Source organism: Papaver somniferum, chromosome 2 (assembly GCF_003573695.1).
Source record: "Papaver somniferum cultivar HN1 chromosome 2, ASM357369v1, whole genome shotgun sequence".
NCBI classification, from domain to species: domain Eukaryota; kingdom Viridiplantae; phylum Streptophyta; class Magnoliopsida; order Ranunculales; family Papaveraceae; genus Papaver; species Papaver somniferum.
The window spans coordinates 165,157,496-165,177,147 of record NC_039359.1 but is presented as its reverse complement, the minus strand read 5'-3'; the positions used below and the strand labels follow the sequence as shown (position 1 = coordinate 165,177,147).

At 36.4% G+C, this 19,652-nt stretch overlaps 1 protein-coding gene across 1 annotated transcript; it reads right to left on the bottom strand.

Annotated features, from left to right (window-relative positions):
- Positions 1–1,639: 1,639 nt before the first annotated feature.
- Positions 1,640–19,420, bottom strand: LOC113352384. The gene is made up of 4 exons (XM_026596208.1): positions 18,962–19,420; positions 18,296–18,349; positions 7,240–7,295; positions 1,640–1,666 (listed from the first exon to the last, which is right to left on the bottom strand). Exons 1-4 carry the CDS (start codon positions 19,269–19,271, stop codon positions 1,640–1,642), a joined length of 447 nt encoding a protein of 148 aa, XP_026451993.1. The 5' UTR covers positions 19,272–19,420.
- Between the last annotated feature and the right edge of the window lie 232 nt (positions 19,421–19,652).

Sequence of the window (19,652 nt, the reverse complement as noted above, 5' to 3'; positions counted from 1 at the left end):
ATCACCAGAAGAGTTTCAGGATCGGTGTAGCAATTATGATCTTGTTATCAATCAATTCCAGAATTTTCACTTGAACCAGATGCAAGCTTTGAGGGAGAGTATGAGTTATGAATTGATCGAGACTCCGTTAGCATCAAGATCTCAAATGCCCGGTAGAAGTCGTGGAAGTGGAAGTCGTGGAGGTCGTAGAAGTCGTCAACGCACTCCAGCTATGATGGAAGAGAGTATGGTGGAGGAGACTCAGATACCACCAACAGCAGCAAACTTGGAGACGGATTTCCAGTCTCCTCTTGGTTTCATTCCCCAAGGTCCTGTACTTACTCCTGCTGGTGGACACGTCAATTTGGATGCATTTAGGCAATCCGTAATTTATACCCCAACAAGTTTAGCATTTCACCGATTTCAAGCACCTCTAATGGCTCCGGTACCATTTCAAGGTTATGACTCACCTGATGCTACTCAACCACCATCTCATAATCCAAATAATGAGTTTTCACAAGATCCAACAGGCTTAGGGGATTATGTATTTGGTAGTAACCGTTAGTTTGAGAGTTTTGTTAGTTGTTTTTGTTATTTGTTATTTCGTGGTTTGTTTAAATCGTTAATGTAATTGCACTTTTGTTTGATAAATAATAATCTTCATTTAAAGTTTTCTACATAAGTCAAAATTAAGAACTTAGAATTCATAAGCTAGATTAAATTGGGGGAACACTTTTAAGATTTCATAACAACTTGCATATCGGAACTTCTCCCCGTTGTCATGCAGCCACTCTGCACGACATCTTTGATCAATCTCCAGCAAGGTTTCACCACTTCTCATGTTTCGAGCATATTCCCTTATCATACCAATATACTTGTTAACATTCTTGGTAATTATGGAGAACCGAGCACCCAACATCATCGAATTGCGGTTGTTGAGGTTCGTTGTTTCTTCTTCAAATTTCATTAAAACGCGTTCCCAAAACGAAATAAGCCGTAATGCGACATCAATGATTAGATGATTAGTGTAGAAAACATAATTCCTGCAGATGCATTCATCTTCTAACGTGCTAAAATTGTGCTGCTGTGCAACTCTCCAACTATTTTCTCTTCTTAATTCATTTTGCACACTAGCTCGAAATTCAACTCTTTGATTTTCGGCCGCATGTTGATTTTCTATGAATTGAGCCATAGACATGTTTTGAGCCATTGGAAAATCTAAGATAAGAAGAAGGTGTGAGTTAAAATGGTAGAGGAATGTGTATTTATAGGGGGAAGATTTATGGCCGTTGGATCAGATTCTACTCAGCGGTGTAAACTAGACCAATCGGTCTTATAAGAGCCGCTAGCGGTGAAGTAAAGACCTCGCGATTTAGACTCGACCGCTCGGTGGAACCTTGACCTGGCTTGGCTAAGTGGCAAATTTGCCACTTTGCCAGCTCCATAGTGGGTGCAAAAATGGCAAACTCTTTGGTTTGCCACACCCAAAGGAACTGGCCTTATGCACCCATTATGGAGCTGGCAAACTGTCAAACAGGCCTAGCTAAGTGAAAATTTGCCACTTTGCCAGGCGAGGTCAAGCTTTTACCGAGCGGTCGATTTTACACCGGTAGGTGTAGTGTCAACCGCCAGCAGTCTAAATTAGACCGCTCGTATCATCTCATCCAACGGTCATCATTTCATCAGCCTGTAAATACAATATCAAATTTCATTTCAACTCACACCATTTCTTCAATCTCCATTTTTTCACTCCATAAATCCATATGTCAATTCGAGTTCGACCTCGAAAATTTAGCATATTTGAAGATGAATCCATTTGCAGGCATTATGTTTTTGTTATGCAAGATGTGGCCGATGTTGGACAACATCAACACCAAGAGGTTGTATGGAGTCGCATATTTCAGAGATTTCAAGAAGAAACATTGAACCTCAATAATCGAAATGCAGATAGATTGTGTCATCGCTTCGGAATAATCAGCAACTGAAGTTGTGGGATGCTGCACTTGCTGAAGGCTATCGAAACCGACAAAATGGCCAAAACGCATTTGATGTGGAGAAAATGTGCCGGCTCGAATGGCGCAACAAAGTTGGAAAAAAATTTCAATTTGAGGGTTGTTATCTTATCTTGAGGGTGTTGCCCAAATATGATCAGTTTAGAGTAACTGCCCAAATATGATGCATCTTTCATTTGTATGATGCAACTATCATTTGTATCAAATTTTAGTTTTATATTATTAATATAAAACTACAACATCTTTCATTAAAAGTTTAGAATTTTAATTTACATTAGTGCCTCTTTCATTCATCTAGATAATGACATAACTTACAATAAAGACTTTAAAAGTAAAAATTTGGGACAATTTTCTTCATCTTGTTTATCTTCTTCATTTCACCAAACTTTAAATCAACGCGCCTATGAACGGAGTTTCCTTTGTTTATCTTCTTCTTTGCCTTCAAATTTTCCTTCCCTTGAACTTTTCTTTGTCTTTTCTTAGTTGGAGGTTTGATTTGGTTAACATCCAAAACTTGTAGACTTCTTTTGCTTTTACCTATTTCTTTATAACCTTCACATATCTTATTAAGGGCGGATTCAAGCACCACTCTAGAAAAACCAAGTTGGGTAGCCAAGTCAAGTTGGGATTCATACTTTGCTATTTTGAAAGATAAGATAGATAAAGATAGAAATTTGTTGTGTAAAAAATTTGGTGTAATTTTTGTGTGGTTTTTGCCCTTTTTATAGAGGTGGAGAAAAAGCTGTTGGAGGTTTCAAATCCATCGAACTAGACCGCTAGCGGTGTAGTCTCAACCGTTTGGTGGAGACTCGACCACTTATCTTTTCTCCCATAGTGGTGCGGCCAGTTTGCCAGGCCAGTTGGCATGGCACCACCCGTAGGAACCGTCCTTACTCATTGGACTAATATCGACACTGCTACTCACCCCCACTCACACCCCTACCATTTTCCATCTGTTAGGTGTTATCACCTCCCTTGCTCTGGAGCAAACACGGGGTCCATTAGCATTGGATTGGGCCACAAATGTGGTGACACGTCGCGCGAGAAATATTTGGGGGCAAAATTTTAGGAGGTGTAAAGAATATTCGTACATATCTTCCCTAAATGCTCACTTTAAATAGGTACGACGAAAACTCTACTGCAGTGTGCGTCTCTCTGCTCATATCGGCTCCATCGGAGCAAAACTGAGCAGATCAATCACCACCCACAACTTAATCTCCTCTCCTCTATCATCTCTATGATTTTCAATTAGATATTGTCTTTATTTTGGTTTTCCGACGAGTTTTGCGTCTGATTTTCAAAGTTTGTTGGTAGAAGATCGAGTATGATTTCTCGGACTGATCAATACAAGAGATTTATACATACCTCCTTTCAGTATTGAGCTCCGCCAATCTCTCGGAACACCAATTTTCTTCTTCGGCAACCAAAAGTAGATTGGCTTTGTTTTGCGGTTTAGTTTTTGTTTTTGTTAACTTTCCTTGTATTAGATTTAATGTTCTATTTTGTGTTTTTGATCGTAATTCGTGTAGTCTTCTCAGTATTCTTTAGTGCACTTTCAGTTAATCTTTTATTGCATGTATCTTTCTCTACTTGGTTAGAGTATGGGGTAAGTTTTGTTAACCTATTAAAGGGGTGCAGCTACCTAAATCTTCACTACAACATTTTCTGGAAGGTTCAAGACGTTGAAGAAACTTAAGGCCATTCTCTTTTAACCATGGAAATACGTTGTTTTGTAACTTCTGTTGTGGCCGGCAATGATTCCGGTGATCCTTCCTGGGAAGGATATAGTCTTCAGAAAACTTGCAAAACATGTACTGGGCTTGTAGTTCATGTTCTAATGTTGCAATTTCTATTTCTGGTAACCCTTATCTGTTTACGTTTTAGCGTTCGTTTTTTTAGTTTGAGTCTTTTTCTAATTTTCTAATTATTTTTATTGGCTTACCAATGAAAACAAAGACAGCTGTAATTCGTTCAAGATCATCTTCAAGTTCATATACTACAACAACCGCTACAACATCTCCAACGCCGAGTCATCCCGCCGATTCAATCCATTACAGACACCTAAAGACCGATTCAGATTACCACTGTTACTTGAGACACTTTGGTTACTTCTTGGATACTGGTACTACTAAATGAGTCATCGTTACCTTGATTGCATTAGGTTATCTAAAATTAAAAAACTCAAGTTCATGTTATCAACATGTTCTGATGAACATTGGGATGGATTTGATCCATACTGACTTTCTTTTGAAAATCAGTTTGACCCTAAATGTTTGGTCATCTCATTTGGAGAGAGAAGGTTTTATGAAATTGTTTTAGATCTGAAGGGATATATTTGATAGGCAAGAATTGGTGGAGATACTACAATTTGTGTAACTGTTTTATGATGTTGCACAACTTCTATAAGGTTTCCGATTTCCTAATTCGGCTTTTTCATTATATCTACTGAGGTCAACTTTTTTCTGGGAAAAAAAAAGAGAAGCATATTCGGACTAATATATAGCTGAGTTGGTTTATGTTTTTTTTTCCTTTCTTTTTGAAACATGAGACAAAAGAAACAAACCAAGATATATTTTTTTCTTTTTTTTTTGAGGTTGTTTATATTTTTTCTCAAGAACTTTTTTTTTTTGATACTATCCAATATTTGAGGGGACAGTTCCTCAACTTCTTACTAGGTCATTACGAAGTAAATAGTGAAAATTGAATTACTGTCCTTACTTTTCATGGACTTCACAAATATCCCCATCCATCAATAAATATGTCCTTTCCTTTTATAAAGGGAATCTAATTAATCATTAACACCTATTTTACCCTCCTTGTGTAACAGATCTAAAATTGTTCTCGATCAAACAAAAATTAATCTTCTTCTTTTTAATCTTATCGCTTTCCTCCTCCTCCCCCGAACAACAGCCACCACCACCATCTTCATCATCGTCACCACTATTCCAGCAAAGCCACCACTTCAGAAACAGATCCTCGTTCATTTTCTTCTTCCTTTTGTTTCTTTCGGTATCATATTATATTTAGGGAGATTGAGAGTTTCAATTTTGAGGGTCATCTTCTAACAGTTTTAGGGTTCTTCTTATGATGGTTTCCGATTACTTTTGTTAAAGATCGTGTTGATTAGTGATTATGGTCTTGAACAATCTCCATGAAGATTAAATAGGTAAGCAATCAATTGAAATTAAACGAGTTTATATATCTTATGATTTATAATATGGATTTTGATTCAATCAATTTTGAAATATCAGTTTCCAGTCTTCGATAGTTTATGTATGATTTGTGTTTTAAGTGTTTACTGATAATGATTGAGGTTATTTGGTGAGGTTAGAATGTTGAAATTGTTGATGGAGATAGTGGTGGTACTGGTATTTGTGGTGGTGGTGGTGAATTTTTGTGTGATTGTTGTTGGTGGTGGATATTTTGTGTGATTGTTGGTGGTGGTGAGGCTGGAATGATAAATACAAGAAGATCAGTGTTTGGTTTTAGAGAAAAGTCTGAGGTAACTATTACTTTTGTTACATTACTCTTTATGTTCAGTTTCATGAATATCAACTCTTGTTGTTGACCCAATTTTTTATGGGATCAACTACTGTTGTTGATATGATCAACTCCTATTGTTGACAACATTTTCTTGGATTAGTATAATCATGCTTGTAGTTTAAATCATGTAAATTTCTTAAAATGTTGAACTTGTGGTGCAATGGTAGCATAACTGACTCCATGTCGTATGATGCATGTTCGACTCACGCCAAGTTCACTCCATCTTTCATTGTTGATCCAATTTAGGGGATTAACAACTGTTGTTGATCCCCTAAATTGGATAAGCTTCTATTGTAGATCATTTTTTTTGGATCAACTACTGTTGTTGATCCCCTAAATTGGATCAACTTCTACTATTGATTCTATTTTTATTTGGATCAACTACTGTTGTTGATAAAAAATATCTGAACCAGCGGCGGCGTTGACGGCGACGATGACTGGTGGTGGTATAATGGTGGTGGTGACAGAGTGGTGGTGGAATATTGGTGGTGGTGGCGGTTGGTAGGTGGTGGTCGTTGAACGGTGGTGGTGGAATAGTAGTTAAATGCTGGTGGTGGTTGTGCTAGTGGTGGTGGTGAAATGGTAGGGGAAGAAATTTGTTCCATTTTGAAATAAAGAAAAATATTATACGAGTGAGGGTATTAAGGTAATCTAATTTTATATGGATAGGTTATTAAAAGGTAGGGATATATTTATTATTGTATAAGGATATATTTGTAGGGTGTTAAAACTAGGGACATATTATTAATATATCCAAGTAAATATGGAAAGCTCGTATCCAAAAATTCAAATGCCCTTGTGTTATTGTTTTTCTTTTTTTAAGTATTATTACAAGAAACTAGTTGAAAGCCTAACAAGTTAAGCTCCAACAATGTAGTACCATATTAGTTGGACATGTTGTCGTGCTAGCCTACTAGCGAGCCTTATGAGGAATCAACCAATGGAGCCGAAGTGAATAGCGGTGTTGATAATGGCGCAAGGGGGGCAACCTAACTCTATTTTCCATGTCAAATTCTGCAAGACTACCGAACTCAGTTGACCACGGTTCGTGAATCGGGTTCGTCAATTACTAGCCTTTAATACCGACTTCCAAATTTCAGTTCACAGCGGTTCGTGAACAACCCCCAACTGAACTTGCGGTTGGCGAACCAGTTCGCCAACCCTATTGTATTTTTGAAACTCATATATCTATGGTTTGCAAACTGGTTCGCCAACCTACCCTGAGTAGAAATATCAAAAGGTTTAATATTTCTTTCTTATGATATATGAAACATTCCCGCATGATAAAATCATTTGCATAAGCAATTTTCAATTGATCCACAAATCAATTCACACAATAAATTGTTTAGGACTAATATTTTTAAGGATCGTTGAACATCTTGTCTTAGAATCATATTTCAAGATTTTTAACAAGACAAGCTTGACTCGAAACTTCTTTTTTATAAATATATATATAATATAAGTCATACGACATCATCTCAAAAAGATAGAACAGTAAGAGAGTGGGTAAAATAAAATGGTTCAGTCTTCACATACATAATACTGAAGTTCTCCAAAAGTCTTCATCGATCTTCAGTCTTCAAAGGTGATGTCTGATACTCAACTACAAAAATCCAACCTAGTCTGAGACTTGACTTAGTATACTAGAAATCAAGATATAGTATTGATCATCTAACAGTGACAACAACAAAGAAGAAATTCCTACCCGTACACACTTGAGCTGAGCGACATAATTTGCTGTAAATTTCCACTTCAATAAAACTGCCAATTATAATGTGATTGAGAGGTTAGCTTGAACAGCGGTAAGATCTATGCCTATATCCATTTCACGTACACAACCGAGACAACAATAATCTTTATATATTAGATATGCCAAACCACACTTATAAATCTAACACAAATTAGGATATCAGATGAAATCCAACTTTTAGAAACCCATCAGTTTGGGTGCAATAAGGACGAAATCGAGCACAGTAAAACAAGTGCAAACTACTCTTTATAGACTGCAAAATAATCCTTACAACCTTCCCTTGAAGGTCAATCACTTGTGAAGGTTTAGGTACCTTTCTAGCAGATGTATACTAAAATGGGATAAAAATAGAGTATCTACACCATGATCGGCAGAAACCAAAATCACATGATTCACAGAAACCAAAATTACATGATCGCCAAGAACCCAATGTTTCCAATCAAAAAACCCATGATGAATCTTAATTGAAGTATCAACCGGCAGAAACTCGAAGATAAATTTTGAATGCTGCAAACCAGGATGAAAAACACCCAAGGATTCAAGCTGACGAACTGCAATCTTATTAAGAAAACTACACTCCGTTTGCAAAAGAAAAAATAATCCTCCCCACTTAGCAGACATTCGAGCAAACAATTTATATGCCTTCCTAGACACTGAAGATTTTGTATAAATTGAAGACTTGAAGTAGTTTTTCAACAAATACAAAACCAGTAAACAAAAGACGATGGAAAACTTAAGTTTCATTAAATTGAAGATTTGAAATTTCTGCCATAAAATATTAATCGGAGATTTTGTCTTGGAAAACTCAAAAAAAATAAATTGAATTCATATTATGATTCTTGTTTCTATGTAATGAATAGTTAGGAATAGACTACCTCTCCACTCAATTAATCTACGGCATTATAAAAGAGGGAGAAAGAGGGTTTTAGAACTAGAGACTAGAGGATTTGAAGCTAAACTTTGTTCTAATTTTTAAAAATTTCTATTATATATTTATACTAGAACCACTAAGCAACTTTTTATTTATATTTTTCCTCTTTATTTTCTTACGAATGTAGTCTTAAATTTTATTTTTAGTTACATTTTAGACCAGTTGTTATTTCTTTAAACGTAATGCCCCTTATAAATTTCACAATTTGATTCCCTCATGGCCTTGATGCCCCGAAGCTCTGGAAAACAAGCTTGAGAAAGCAAAATTTGTGGGTTCAATCAAGCATTACTTTAACAAGATCAAGTATCACTGGGAGACGTGCACTACATCGAGCGGTCAATACTTTACCGCTCGATAAACACTCTGTTAGAGCATTGCTTGGTAAAACTCATAAGTGTTTCTATCTCAAGTTTGTTTTCAAATTTAGTTGATCAAAACTATATCCTGATTTCTAGTCTACATTTAGTCAAGTCTCGGATTAGGATAGAAGTGTGTAGTTGAGTACCAAACATCACTGTGTTCTACCGTTTGAAGGCGAAGATTAACCGATCAAAGCTTTTGGAGAACTTCATCGACAAATGGTAAGTGAAGACTGAACCACCTATTACTCAAGTTTTCACCTTTCTATCTATGAGATACTGTCGCATGACTAAATTGGATTTTACCTGCATAAGAAAAATTTCGAGTCAAGTTTATCTTGTTAATTATTCTCGAGATATGTTGACTAAACTTAAGAATATTTTTTGATACTTGATGAATTTGGTTAAGAATAATTTATTATTTATGACCTAAATCATGATTCAAGATTATTATTTGAAAATAGCCTGGAACAGTGATTTGTGTCATTGATGTTATTCGAGAATGTTTCAAATTTATTATTAAATAGATATAAAACTATTATAAATCTGGATACATGACAATACACGTACCAGCTTACATACTGGCGCAAACTGTTATAGGTCTGGAGCCGCAGTACATGTACCGGGTAGCTATAGTTCGGAAACGATTTTTGGTACACATACCGAGTGTACAAACCCTAAAAGTTCTGTTGCTCTTGAACTCATGTTGGTACACACACCTAGTATGCATACATAAAAAGTTACATGGACTCTTGAACTCGTTTTCTCTTAAGGGTATATAAACCCGGTACACGTACCATGACAAAATAACTCACGAACTGGATGTAGGTACTGATAGACACATTTTTGTGTCTACTTTGTCCTCAATGTCTGTATTGTTGGAACTCTATTTTTGTACTAATATTGTGTTTTTATGTATTTTTAGGAAATAAACATTTTTGGAAAATTTGGCTCGAAAAGTTGATTTTGGCACCCGGAGGACAAGTGTTATTCGGACTCTCGCTTTTGGATAAGGGGTAACCTAATTACTAAGGGGCACCTCCAGGTCACCCCCAAGGCATCTGCTATTCGCACCCCAGTTCAGGACAGGGGGCATATCATCTTCAACATTCAAATTCGTGTTTTGGCGGGAAAACCATTTTCACTCCTGACAGATTTTCAATCAGCAAAATGAAGGTGTTCTAGTGCGATTCAATTGCTGAAAACTGGTGAGAAGTTGTGATTTAACATGGAAAAGCTGTTGTGAGTGTTCTCTTAGCTCAAATTTGGATAGAATTGGCTATCCAATTCACGGTCTCAAAACAGGTAAAACACATGCATAAGAGTTTCTCTACGGCTTCTGGAAGATTTTGTGTGTTCTGCTCGTGTTTCATGCATCGAGAAACCTGTTGGAGCATGTGTAATCGAATTGGAGCGTGCTGGACCAGAGAAAACGCGTGAAAAGCTAAAACAGGAAAGAAAATATCCGAAAATATTTTCTTTCGCTGCCGAGGATTTGTGGAGTTATGGAGGAGATTCGATGCATGCTTCGGGTTTAAATAGAGTCCATGGAGGTCAGAGAAAAGGTTGTCGAGAGTTTTGGGATCTAGGGAGAGCTAGAGAAGACAAAATCAGAGTTTAACAAAACTCTGCTTCTGCTGATGATGATGATGAAGAACACGAAGAACGGACCTGCCAGAGCAGTCGTTCTTCAACAGTGACAGCGACAACGGAGTGTGGGTCGTAATTTATTACAGCAATTCATATGTATCGTTCTTGTGTGACGCTTCCTGTGGGTCGCACATTAGCTGTTTACACCATTTTCTCTTCTTCTCATCATTTGTAAACCATTTTTGAGCCATTATAAATTATTTTGAGAGCATTTTTACTATGCTGAGCTAATTCCCTCGTAACCAATGCAATGGAGGAATCTATTCACGCAACATAAATGGGTAACTATTTCATTTAATTATATAATTCACCTAATCGCTGCTTTTGCAGAGTTTTAAATTATTTGAATGATTGTCTTAATTATTTGTTATTCAGTTTGATAGGTTATGCTTGGTTTAATCTCTTGATAATCTATGCTTAAGGTTTACAAATAATGTCTGAGAATCTGTATGATTGATAGTGAATTAAATATAAAAGAGGACTTAAGAATTGAATAGAGTTTTGAAATGTTTATCATTCAATTTTGCATAATAGTGGAATCTAGTGTCTTGGTTACCTCTCGCACCAATTGTTAATAATTTTGTATATAATTTTATTAAACCTTTAAATTTAATCTTCACAAGTCCGAGAGTTTGAACCTCATTACTACAACCCCAGAAAAATCTTTAATCATTTTGGCGTCGCTGCCGGGGATTTTTGCTTAGGTAGAATTTTTAGGTTTTTTTTTTTTTTTTACTATTATTTGTTCCTTTTTACGTTTCTTTTTGTGTCTTTGATTTACAGGTTCGAAGTGGAATACTGAGGACTTGGGAACAAAAAGCTTAAAGCTAAAAGCTAAAAGAGAAGAAAAAAAGACATAATTTTTTTTTTTAGGATTTGTAAATAGGCTTTATTTTTCATAATTTTTGTAATTTTTGGACTTTTTATTTGGACTTTATTCTGGACAATTGGACTTTATTCTTTTTTTAACCCTACGGAAGGGTATTATTAAAAAAAAATATTATATAAACTGTGTGCAGGGAAGGACGACGATTACTATATCGTCTCGGCCCCTCGGGTTCGTACATGACATAAGAGTCGTGGCCCGAGTCGACTTCAACGGTTCATCCCCCGTCTGGTACGGGAGGTAAGTCCATCGAAACACTCGTGAATCTCCTGTAAGCGAGTTACTGTATTCCTTAAGATGATTCATTGATTGAGGACGAATTTGGACTGTTTTTAAATTCCTAGTAAAGGGCAAGGCCTGGCCAATACAAGATAAGGGTTCGGATTTCATCACCGCTCCCTTCTTGCCCGCCTTAGGAAAACGAAACCTAACGCGAACCCAATCTTTAAAATTTCGAATAGAACGAGACCGATAGGGTAACGAGCTTAATAGGAAACTCGTTCGAAAAATATTGGTTCCTCTTTAAGCACACTTCAAAGTTCATGATGATTTCTGTGAGTTGAATGCGTGATTGCGCCGCCTTCTAATGCGGTGAGGCCTTGGGTATCAAAGCTCTACTAAGCTTCCCTCGCCTCGATTCAACTTACATTAGCTCGGATTGATTCCAGAGGGGTGGGCTCAAATTGTAACGAATTCCTTTTCGAAGGAATAGAAGCTGGCCTAGAAAACAATCTAAGTGGAGCCATCATGGTTTTTGTTTGCTAGAAATCTTTAGGTTTGCTTTGGTGGAGTCGAGTCGGCCTTGTTTGTGGTTGTGTAGAATTCCCTTGCATTTAAGAATGTCGAGCTGGTATGATAGAATCCAATACAATGAATATCGACCTGAATTTGAATATGGACATCATCCTTTCTATGACCATGTTGGGAATAGTGGTTGGGAACACCATCATTTGGAAGGATATGGGTCATACCCTGGTGAGCCCAATTACTATCCACACATGCATCAGTCTTACGAGCAAGAAGATTATAATACTAGTTCTTCGTCTCTAGAAGATACAATCAAACTATTGAAAAGTAGTCCTTTTTATGATCCCTCTGTTCCTATTCCTCCTTTAGAAGAGTCCCTCAGGGAGTTAGCTGAGTCGACGCGTAAGTTAGCTGAGATGAATAGTGTAATTTTGGACGAAAGAACTACAATAATGAGTGAACTTTCTATAGAGGAATCCCTCAACCTGATGGCTGAGACGAACGAAAGACTTGCTCGAAATAATCTTACATTCCAAAATAGTGTTTCCAATTTTACCCTTGATGTAAATAGTGAATATTTGCCTAATTTAGAGGACGAGGTTAGAATAAAAGACACTACTTATTTAGATAAGGTTCAATCATCTTCGTACTATGATGAGCAGGATAGCAGTAATGAATAATCTGAAATATGTAGGCATAGTGATCAGGAGTCTAGTAATCCAATTGAGTTGTATAGTGATTATATTATTTCTAGTTCAAATCTAAATAATTTTTATGATTATTCACCTATTCAAAAGGACGAGGATTTGATTAGGGATACCACCGTTTTAGACGATGTAGATTTTCCTTTTGATTACGAAGCCGATAGTGGTTTAGAGGAACGGGTTCATTTCGAAAATACTGTTTTAGAGTCTAGCGACTTAAAAACAATAGTCTTGGAAGAAGAAGATAGACCCGTAGAGATGAGTAAAGATGCACTACCTGATAATAACTTAGAAGAATCTCTTGAATATTTTAAGGACTCTGAATATACGGAAATTCAAGAAATAATTAGAGGTCTATCTAGAGATACTGAAAACTCTAAGTTTGGGGGTGATTATCACTTCCCTAGTGCCTTACCTTTAACTCTCAGAAAGTCCCCACGCTTAGGACTTGATATTTGTGCCTCGACCATTTTACAAGATTACCTTCATACTCGTTTTCCCGAGCCTAATGATGTCCATGAAGGAGTTCAGTTATTAGAAACCCATCCTCTGTTTGATGTGGTTTGCCCAGGCTATGATACCCAGATTGACTTTGTTTTCCCACCAAATAGTTTTCTTCCAACTGTGGGAACGTTTAAAATGAGTCGAATATTAAGTTCTGAGACTAAGCCTAAGTACTTTAGGTTAATAGAATCGACACATTTTCCTAAGAATGACCACTACTCTCACTGTGGTCAACTATGTAAGTCATATCTGATTGACTTAGAGGATCCGCAATTATTTAGGTTATTACTTCGTGTATCTAAGTTCGTATTTGAGTTTTTACAGACTCTAAGACCTAGTGATTCGGATCCCATCTATGAAGAAACGCATCCAATGAAAATATTCTATTTAGACCCTTTCATAGAACCTGAACCTGAACCGCAATTAGCGATAGTTTTCAGGAAACTAGCTAAGGGCATGCTATTCTTGTCCACTTTCTTGGTTCATTGCAGTTTCCTTTGGTCAGCTCTATTTAGTTTTGAATACCCACAGTTATTTCGACTGTTACTTTATGGTTCGAGTTGACTAATCCTTTCCTAAGTCTGGCTGAAGACTTTAAACTTAGCACTTCTTGGGAGGTATCCCATGCTCATGCAACACGGTAATATCTTTCCTTAACTCTTTCGCTTCAAATGGTAACAGTTTCTCCTTATTCATGCTTTTAGTTTTATCTTTAGAACATTGAGGACAATGTTAGATTTAAGTTTGGGGGTATGGGAGAAACTTTTTAGTTGCAATTAGTAAACTCCAGAGCCTAGAAATTTATGCCTATTAAGGTTTGCACTAACCAATCTAAGTGGATGGGAACATCATGGTTGTAGGAGTTGAGGAACCAATCTGATTAGATGGAAACATCTATAAAGTCTATTCATAAAAGCACAGAGCTCAGATGTTAGAAATAACATGATAGTTGCACCATATCTCGTTGAGTCCTTTTCATTTATTTTTTTCATTTTATTTTGTCATTTTAAACTATGTTTCTCTAAGTGATTAGGTGGGGCACACGATTCAAGTTGTTACCACTGCTAGGGTGAATTAGAGTGACTAAGTTACTAAAAAAAAAAAAAAAAAGACCAGACCAGTTAGACCAATCGGAATAAGTATTAACACTTGGATAGCAATATGCGTGTGTTCTCCATGTTTCCGTCGCCTAAGCAAGCGTGGAATGCAGGACCCGTGGGAACTATCGTGTAATCTGCTGACAAGAAGCATGCGCTTGGATCAAAAAGATCTATTCATGCCGTTAAGTTAAAAAAAAATGGTTATTGTTCTGTGTAGTCAACTGTTGGTTGCCTTGTAGTTGCCAGTTTGTTGATCTAGATTTAAGTTATTAACCACTGGTTCCCTTGTATATGCCAGTTGTGTTGATATTTGTCAGACCGGTATCTCAGTCCATTAGGATAGGTTCATTCTGGCAGTGGCCTTCAGACAGATATGTGAAACATCGATCATTTGGTTAACATCAAAACCATCTACATTTTTCTATTTCCATCTCCTTTTTCTATCCATATGATTAGTTTGACTCCGAATATGATGTCCATAGTGCAACTATCTTAGTAGAGCTCTGTCACTTTATATGAATTTTAGTATGCTTGAGTGCAAACTCGTGTACAACAATTGGAATTTCGTATCAGGGTACTTCCTCCTGTAGTCAATGATTGTAAGCCAACCAAGGAGATTCTTTAGTGCCTTCCAAGGTTCGGCATAGATAGCTAGGGTTTGGAGTATGAAGGTTTTGTGGGTACACCTCTGGTAAACCCTCCGGAGACAACACTCCGCCACTAGGGCCACCTAGTGGTTTAACGGCTTACTGCACGTGCTAAGTGTAGTCATTTTATTTTTTAGATTAGATTTGCTCGAGGACTAGCAAATAATAGGTTTGGGGGTATTTGATAGACACATTTTTGTGTCTACTTTGTCCTCAATGTCTGTATTGTTGGAACTCTATTTTTGTACTAATATTGTGTTTTTATGTATTTTTAAGAAATAAACATTTTTGGAAACTTCGGCTCGAAAAGTTGATTTTGGCACCCGGAGGACAAGTGTTATTCGGACTCTCGCTTTTGGATAAGGGGTAACCTAATTACTAAGGGGCACCCCCAAGTCACCCCCAAGGCATATGCTATTCGCACCCCAGTTCAGGATAGGGGGCATATCATCTTCAACATTCAAATTCGTGTTTTGGCGGGAAAACCATTTTCACTCCTGACAGATTTTCAATCAACAAAATGAAGGTGTTCTAGTGCGATTCAATCGCTGAAAATTGGTGAGAAGTTGTGATTTAACATGGAAAAGCTGTTGTGAGTGTTCTCTTAGCTCAAATTTGGTCAGAATTGGCTATCCAATTCACGGTCTCAAAACAGGTAAAACACATGCAGAAGAGTTTCTCTACGGCTTCTGGAAGATTTTGTGTGTGTTCTGCTCGTGTTTCATGCATCGAGCAACCTGTTGGAGCATGTGTAATCTAATTGGAGCGTGCTGGACCAGAGAAAACGCGTGAAAAGATAAAACAAGAAAGAAAATATCCGAAAATATTTTCTTTCACTGCCGTGGATTTGTGGAGTTATGGAGGAGATTCGATGCATGCTTCGGGTTTAAATAGAGTCCATGGAGGTCAGAGAAAAGGTTGTCGAGAGTTTTGGGAGCTAGGGAGAGCTAGAGAAGACGAAATCAGAGTTTAACAAAACTCTGCTGTTGCTGATGATGATGATGAAGAACACAAAGAACGGACCTGCCAGAGCAGTCGTTCTTCAACAGTGACAGCGACAGCGGAGTGTGGGTCGTAATTTATTACAGCAATTCATATGTATCGTTCTTGTGTGACGCTTCCTGTGGGTCGCACATTAGCTGTTTACACCATTTTCTCTTCTTCTCATCATTTGTAAACCATTTTTGAGCCATAATAAATTATTTTAAGAACATTTTTACTATGATGAGCTAATTCCCTCGTAACCAATGCAATGGAGGAAGCTATTCACGCAACATAAATGGGTAACTATTTCATTTAATTATATAATTCACCTAATCGCTGCTTTTGCAGAGTTTTAAATTATTTGAATGATTGTCTTAATTATTTGTTATTCAGTTTGATAGGTTATGCTTGGTTTAATCTCTTGATAATCTATGCTTAAGGTTTACAAATAATGTTTGAGAATCTGTATGATTGATAGTGAATTAAATATAAAAGAGGACTTAAGAATTGAATAGAGTTTTGAAATATATATCATTCAATTTTGCATAATAGTGGAATCTAGTGTCTTGGTTACCTCTCGCACCCATTGTTAATGATTTTGTATATAATTTTATTAAACCTTTAAATTTAATCTTCACAAGTCCGAGAGTTTGAACCTCATTACTACAACCCCAGAAAAATATTTAATCAGGTACACGTACTTACCTTGTCGAATATTTAAAGATGCATCAGAATTATTTCTATGAGATAACCGACATTTGAACAACTCTCTAAAAACACATCTAAGACATATTTGATCACATTGTAACCTATGGTTGTGGCTTAAGGTTAAAGCCTTAAAGTGTTATATGAAAATGGTTAAGCTTATAGTTCGTCTGGGAAGTTTCAATTAACCTTTCATGAACAAGTCTTTGTACACGCTTCCGTTACGGTTCATCCTAACCAGATTGTATATCATGTTATGTTAATCTCAAGTCAAGTTATTCATTTGATGGTGGATATTGATTGCTTGATTCCAAAGCTACCTTAGCTCAAATCTAAGCAACCTTGATCTTGAAAGTTTATACAAAGAGAACCTCAAGCAACTGGGATCTTCGAATCCCTAACACTATTCTTGCGTGTCCTAGTTGTAAACTAGAATCGTCTTCTCCTTTAAACCTTTTTAGGTTTAGCGACTAAAAAGACTTCGTTTAGGGATTCTTGAAACCAGGTCCAACTATCTTTATCTTGATAGTTCGTGTATCCTGATCTTACTACTGATTATTGAGCCTTTAGATGCAACATGCGAGATAGATAGAAATCATAAAATTTCTTCGTCTCAGACTTTGTGATTCTACATATATTTTCCTCTATAACGATTCTTTGTTGAAATTGGAGTAGGAATTACGTGTGAGGTGAACAATAATCTAGGCTTCTCTTCGGGAGTCGTAAGTACCGAACTTTGAGGTTTGCTAGACTTTGTCTCTTGCAAATGATTTCTTATCTCACCTTGATCTTTTGATCAAAACGAAAATCACATATATGCTTATATGTGGGAGGAAGATTGGTTTAAAGTCTTCAATTAAGTTTAAGCAACTCTTAGGCTGTAAAGCACGTCATCTAAGGGAATCAAGTGCGCAGAGTCTTGCGAGGTTCAAGAGGCGTACGAAGCACGACTGTCATTGAATCTATGTGACAGTAAATTCGGTCTCAACTACATTACAATCATAAGTTTTGATAGTAGGTTAGAGTATGTAGCGGCTTAATACGGTTTGGTGTTCAAATCTGGACAAGTTCCCGAGTTTTTTTTGCATTTGCGGTTGCCTCGTTAACAAAATTTATGGTGTATGTGTCATTCATTTTTCCGCATTATATTGTTTATCTTTATAATTGAAATATCATAGGTTGTACGTAAATCAATTAAAGTAGATATGTCCTTCGTAATTATTGGATATGACTTGATTGATCTAGGATATTGGTTTTTGGAATCGTCCAAGTACTCTCACAGTATAATCAGATTCACGTATTTGTCTTCGTTTACATATTGATTGTAAGAGAAAGAGATATAAACTATTCATATAATTCCTGATTGAGATTCATTAAGTTTTAACTCTCGAAATTGTATTTGAGTTTAGTCCATACAGGTTGCCTAAGAAAAAAATGGTGGTGTATTTTGGTACCCCCGCATTTTCAAAATACACCTCGACTGGCTAGTTATGTGTACCACTTTTTCATACCCATACTGGGTGCAAAATCCGCAAACTAGTTTGTTTTTCTTGCCCATAGAAACCGGCCTTAGGAAACCTTTTAAGGGCTTCGCCTCCTCTATGATTATATTGTCTAGGTTTTGAGATATGGGGTGTCCTAATGCATAGCAAATGCCTAAGTTTTGGTATTACTACATTACTCATGTCTTCTTATTATTAACCTAAAACTATTGCTATTCACTAACAACCATTAACGTAAAATGAGGTTTTATTCTAAAAAGAAAAAAATCACTTAAAATAAAAATTTTATTACCCATATAAACGACCACATTGACTGTAGTTAACTCCAGAACGTTAAGAACCGTCGCTGATTTAATAACAAAACGAAAAACATATTAGAATATTGTAAAAAAACTGTCTCGGATTAACTAATATTATTTATCTTTTATCCTTCATTATACGACCCACTATGCGACCAATGGTTATAGTGTTATACGGAGATATGGATACATTAATTGTTAATATCGATAACAACTAAACCTGTTATATCCTCCTTCTTATATCTTTCTTAATCATCTACACCACTTTGTCTAACCTCTTCTTTATCTTTTTGCCCTCCCGATAAAACACAAACAAGAAGTTTACCTATCAACCAACTGAAATAGAGACCAAATCTGTGATTTCTTTCTTAATTTGTATATAGAGGATAATGGAAATCTATTGTTTATTTCCAGCATTTGTTATACCTAAAATCTAATGTTTCTGGACTTTTCTCTTCATTTAAGCTCTATTTCTTCTTTGAAATTTCTCTTTTTGAAAGATTGACTTGGTGATTTTGGGGAATGAGCTTTGTTTTCACCAGATATTTGACCAGCAGAGTAAAATTTGTGATCAAAGAGAAAACCTAGGTTGTACTGCTCCGTTTTTATGAACTTTCCATCTTTATTGTAGACTTCATCTAATGAAGAAAGAACATTACCAGTAAGGAATTTCTGATTTCTCCCTTTATCAAGCCATTTGTTAAATAACACACATAATATTTTCTCATGTATCTTATCGACTGAGGCAGCTGCTTCTTTGAAACTTCTCAGAAGTTTAGTGAAGCTTTCCTCTTCACATGGAGTTATCTTGTAGATGACTTCAGTTACATCATCTTGTATGATGCTACAAGAATAGTTCTGAATGAATAGTGTTTTTAGATCATCGAATGTATAAACTGAGTTTGGCAGGAGGCATCTGAAGCAAGTGAGCATATCTTTTTCCAAACTAGAGGTAAAGAACCTTATCATTATGAACGTACTTCGAGGTAGGGTGATATCATATGCTCATAGTGAAATATATGCCCATTTGGATCAGAATCACCTTTGAAGCCTTTAAATTAGGTTGGTGAGTGAAACTTCTCAAGGGACGACACTCTCTCGCTTCTCTCAAGGGTGGACTCTCCTTAAACTTGTAAGTTGGGTCATTTTTTGTCTTATTGACCAAGAACTTGAATTTTTTTCATACGCCTTGAGGAGCTTCTCTATTCTCGAGTATATTGAATCTTGGACTAGATGAACTGTTATAACCGGTATTGATTCAGAAATTATACGTCTTGGTGTTTGCATTATTAATTAGCTAATGAATTTTTTGAACTCTTGCTTCAGATTTTTTTCAGGTTGGCTTGGCGC

Bases quoted from the DNA above. Each gene is read 5' to 3' on its own strand.
- LOC113352384 (XM_026596208.1), bottom strand. From the start codon at position 19,271: ATGATAAGGTTCTTTACCTCTAGTTTGGAAAAAGATATGCTCACTTGC. The intron at 7,296-18,295 runs GTAATAAAATTT...TATAATTGGCAG, and splicing joins CAATGTGGTCGTTTATATGG to TTTTATTGAAGTGGAAATTT. The intron at 1,667-7,239 runs GTAGGAATTTCT...TTGTATTTACAG, and splicing joins CTCAGCTCAAGTGTGTACGG to GCTGATGAAATGATGACCGT.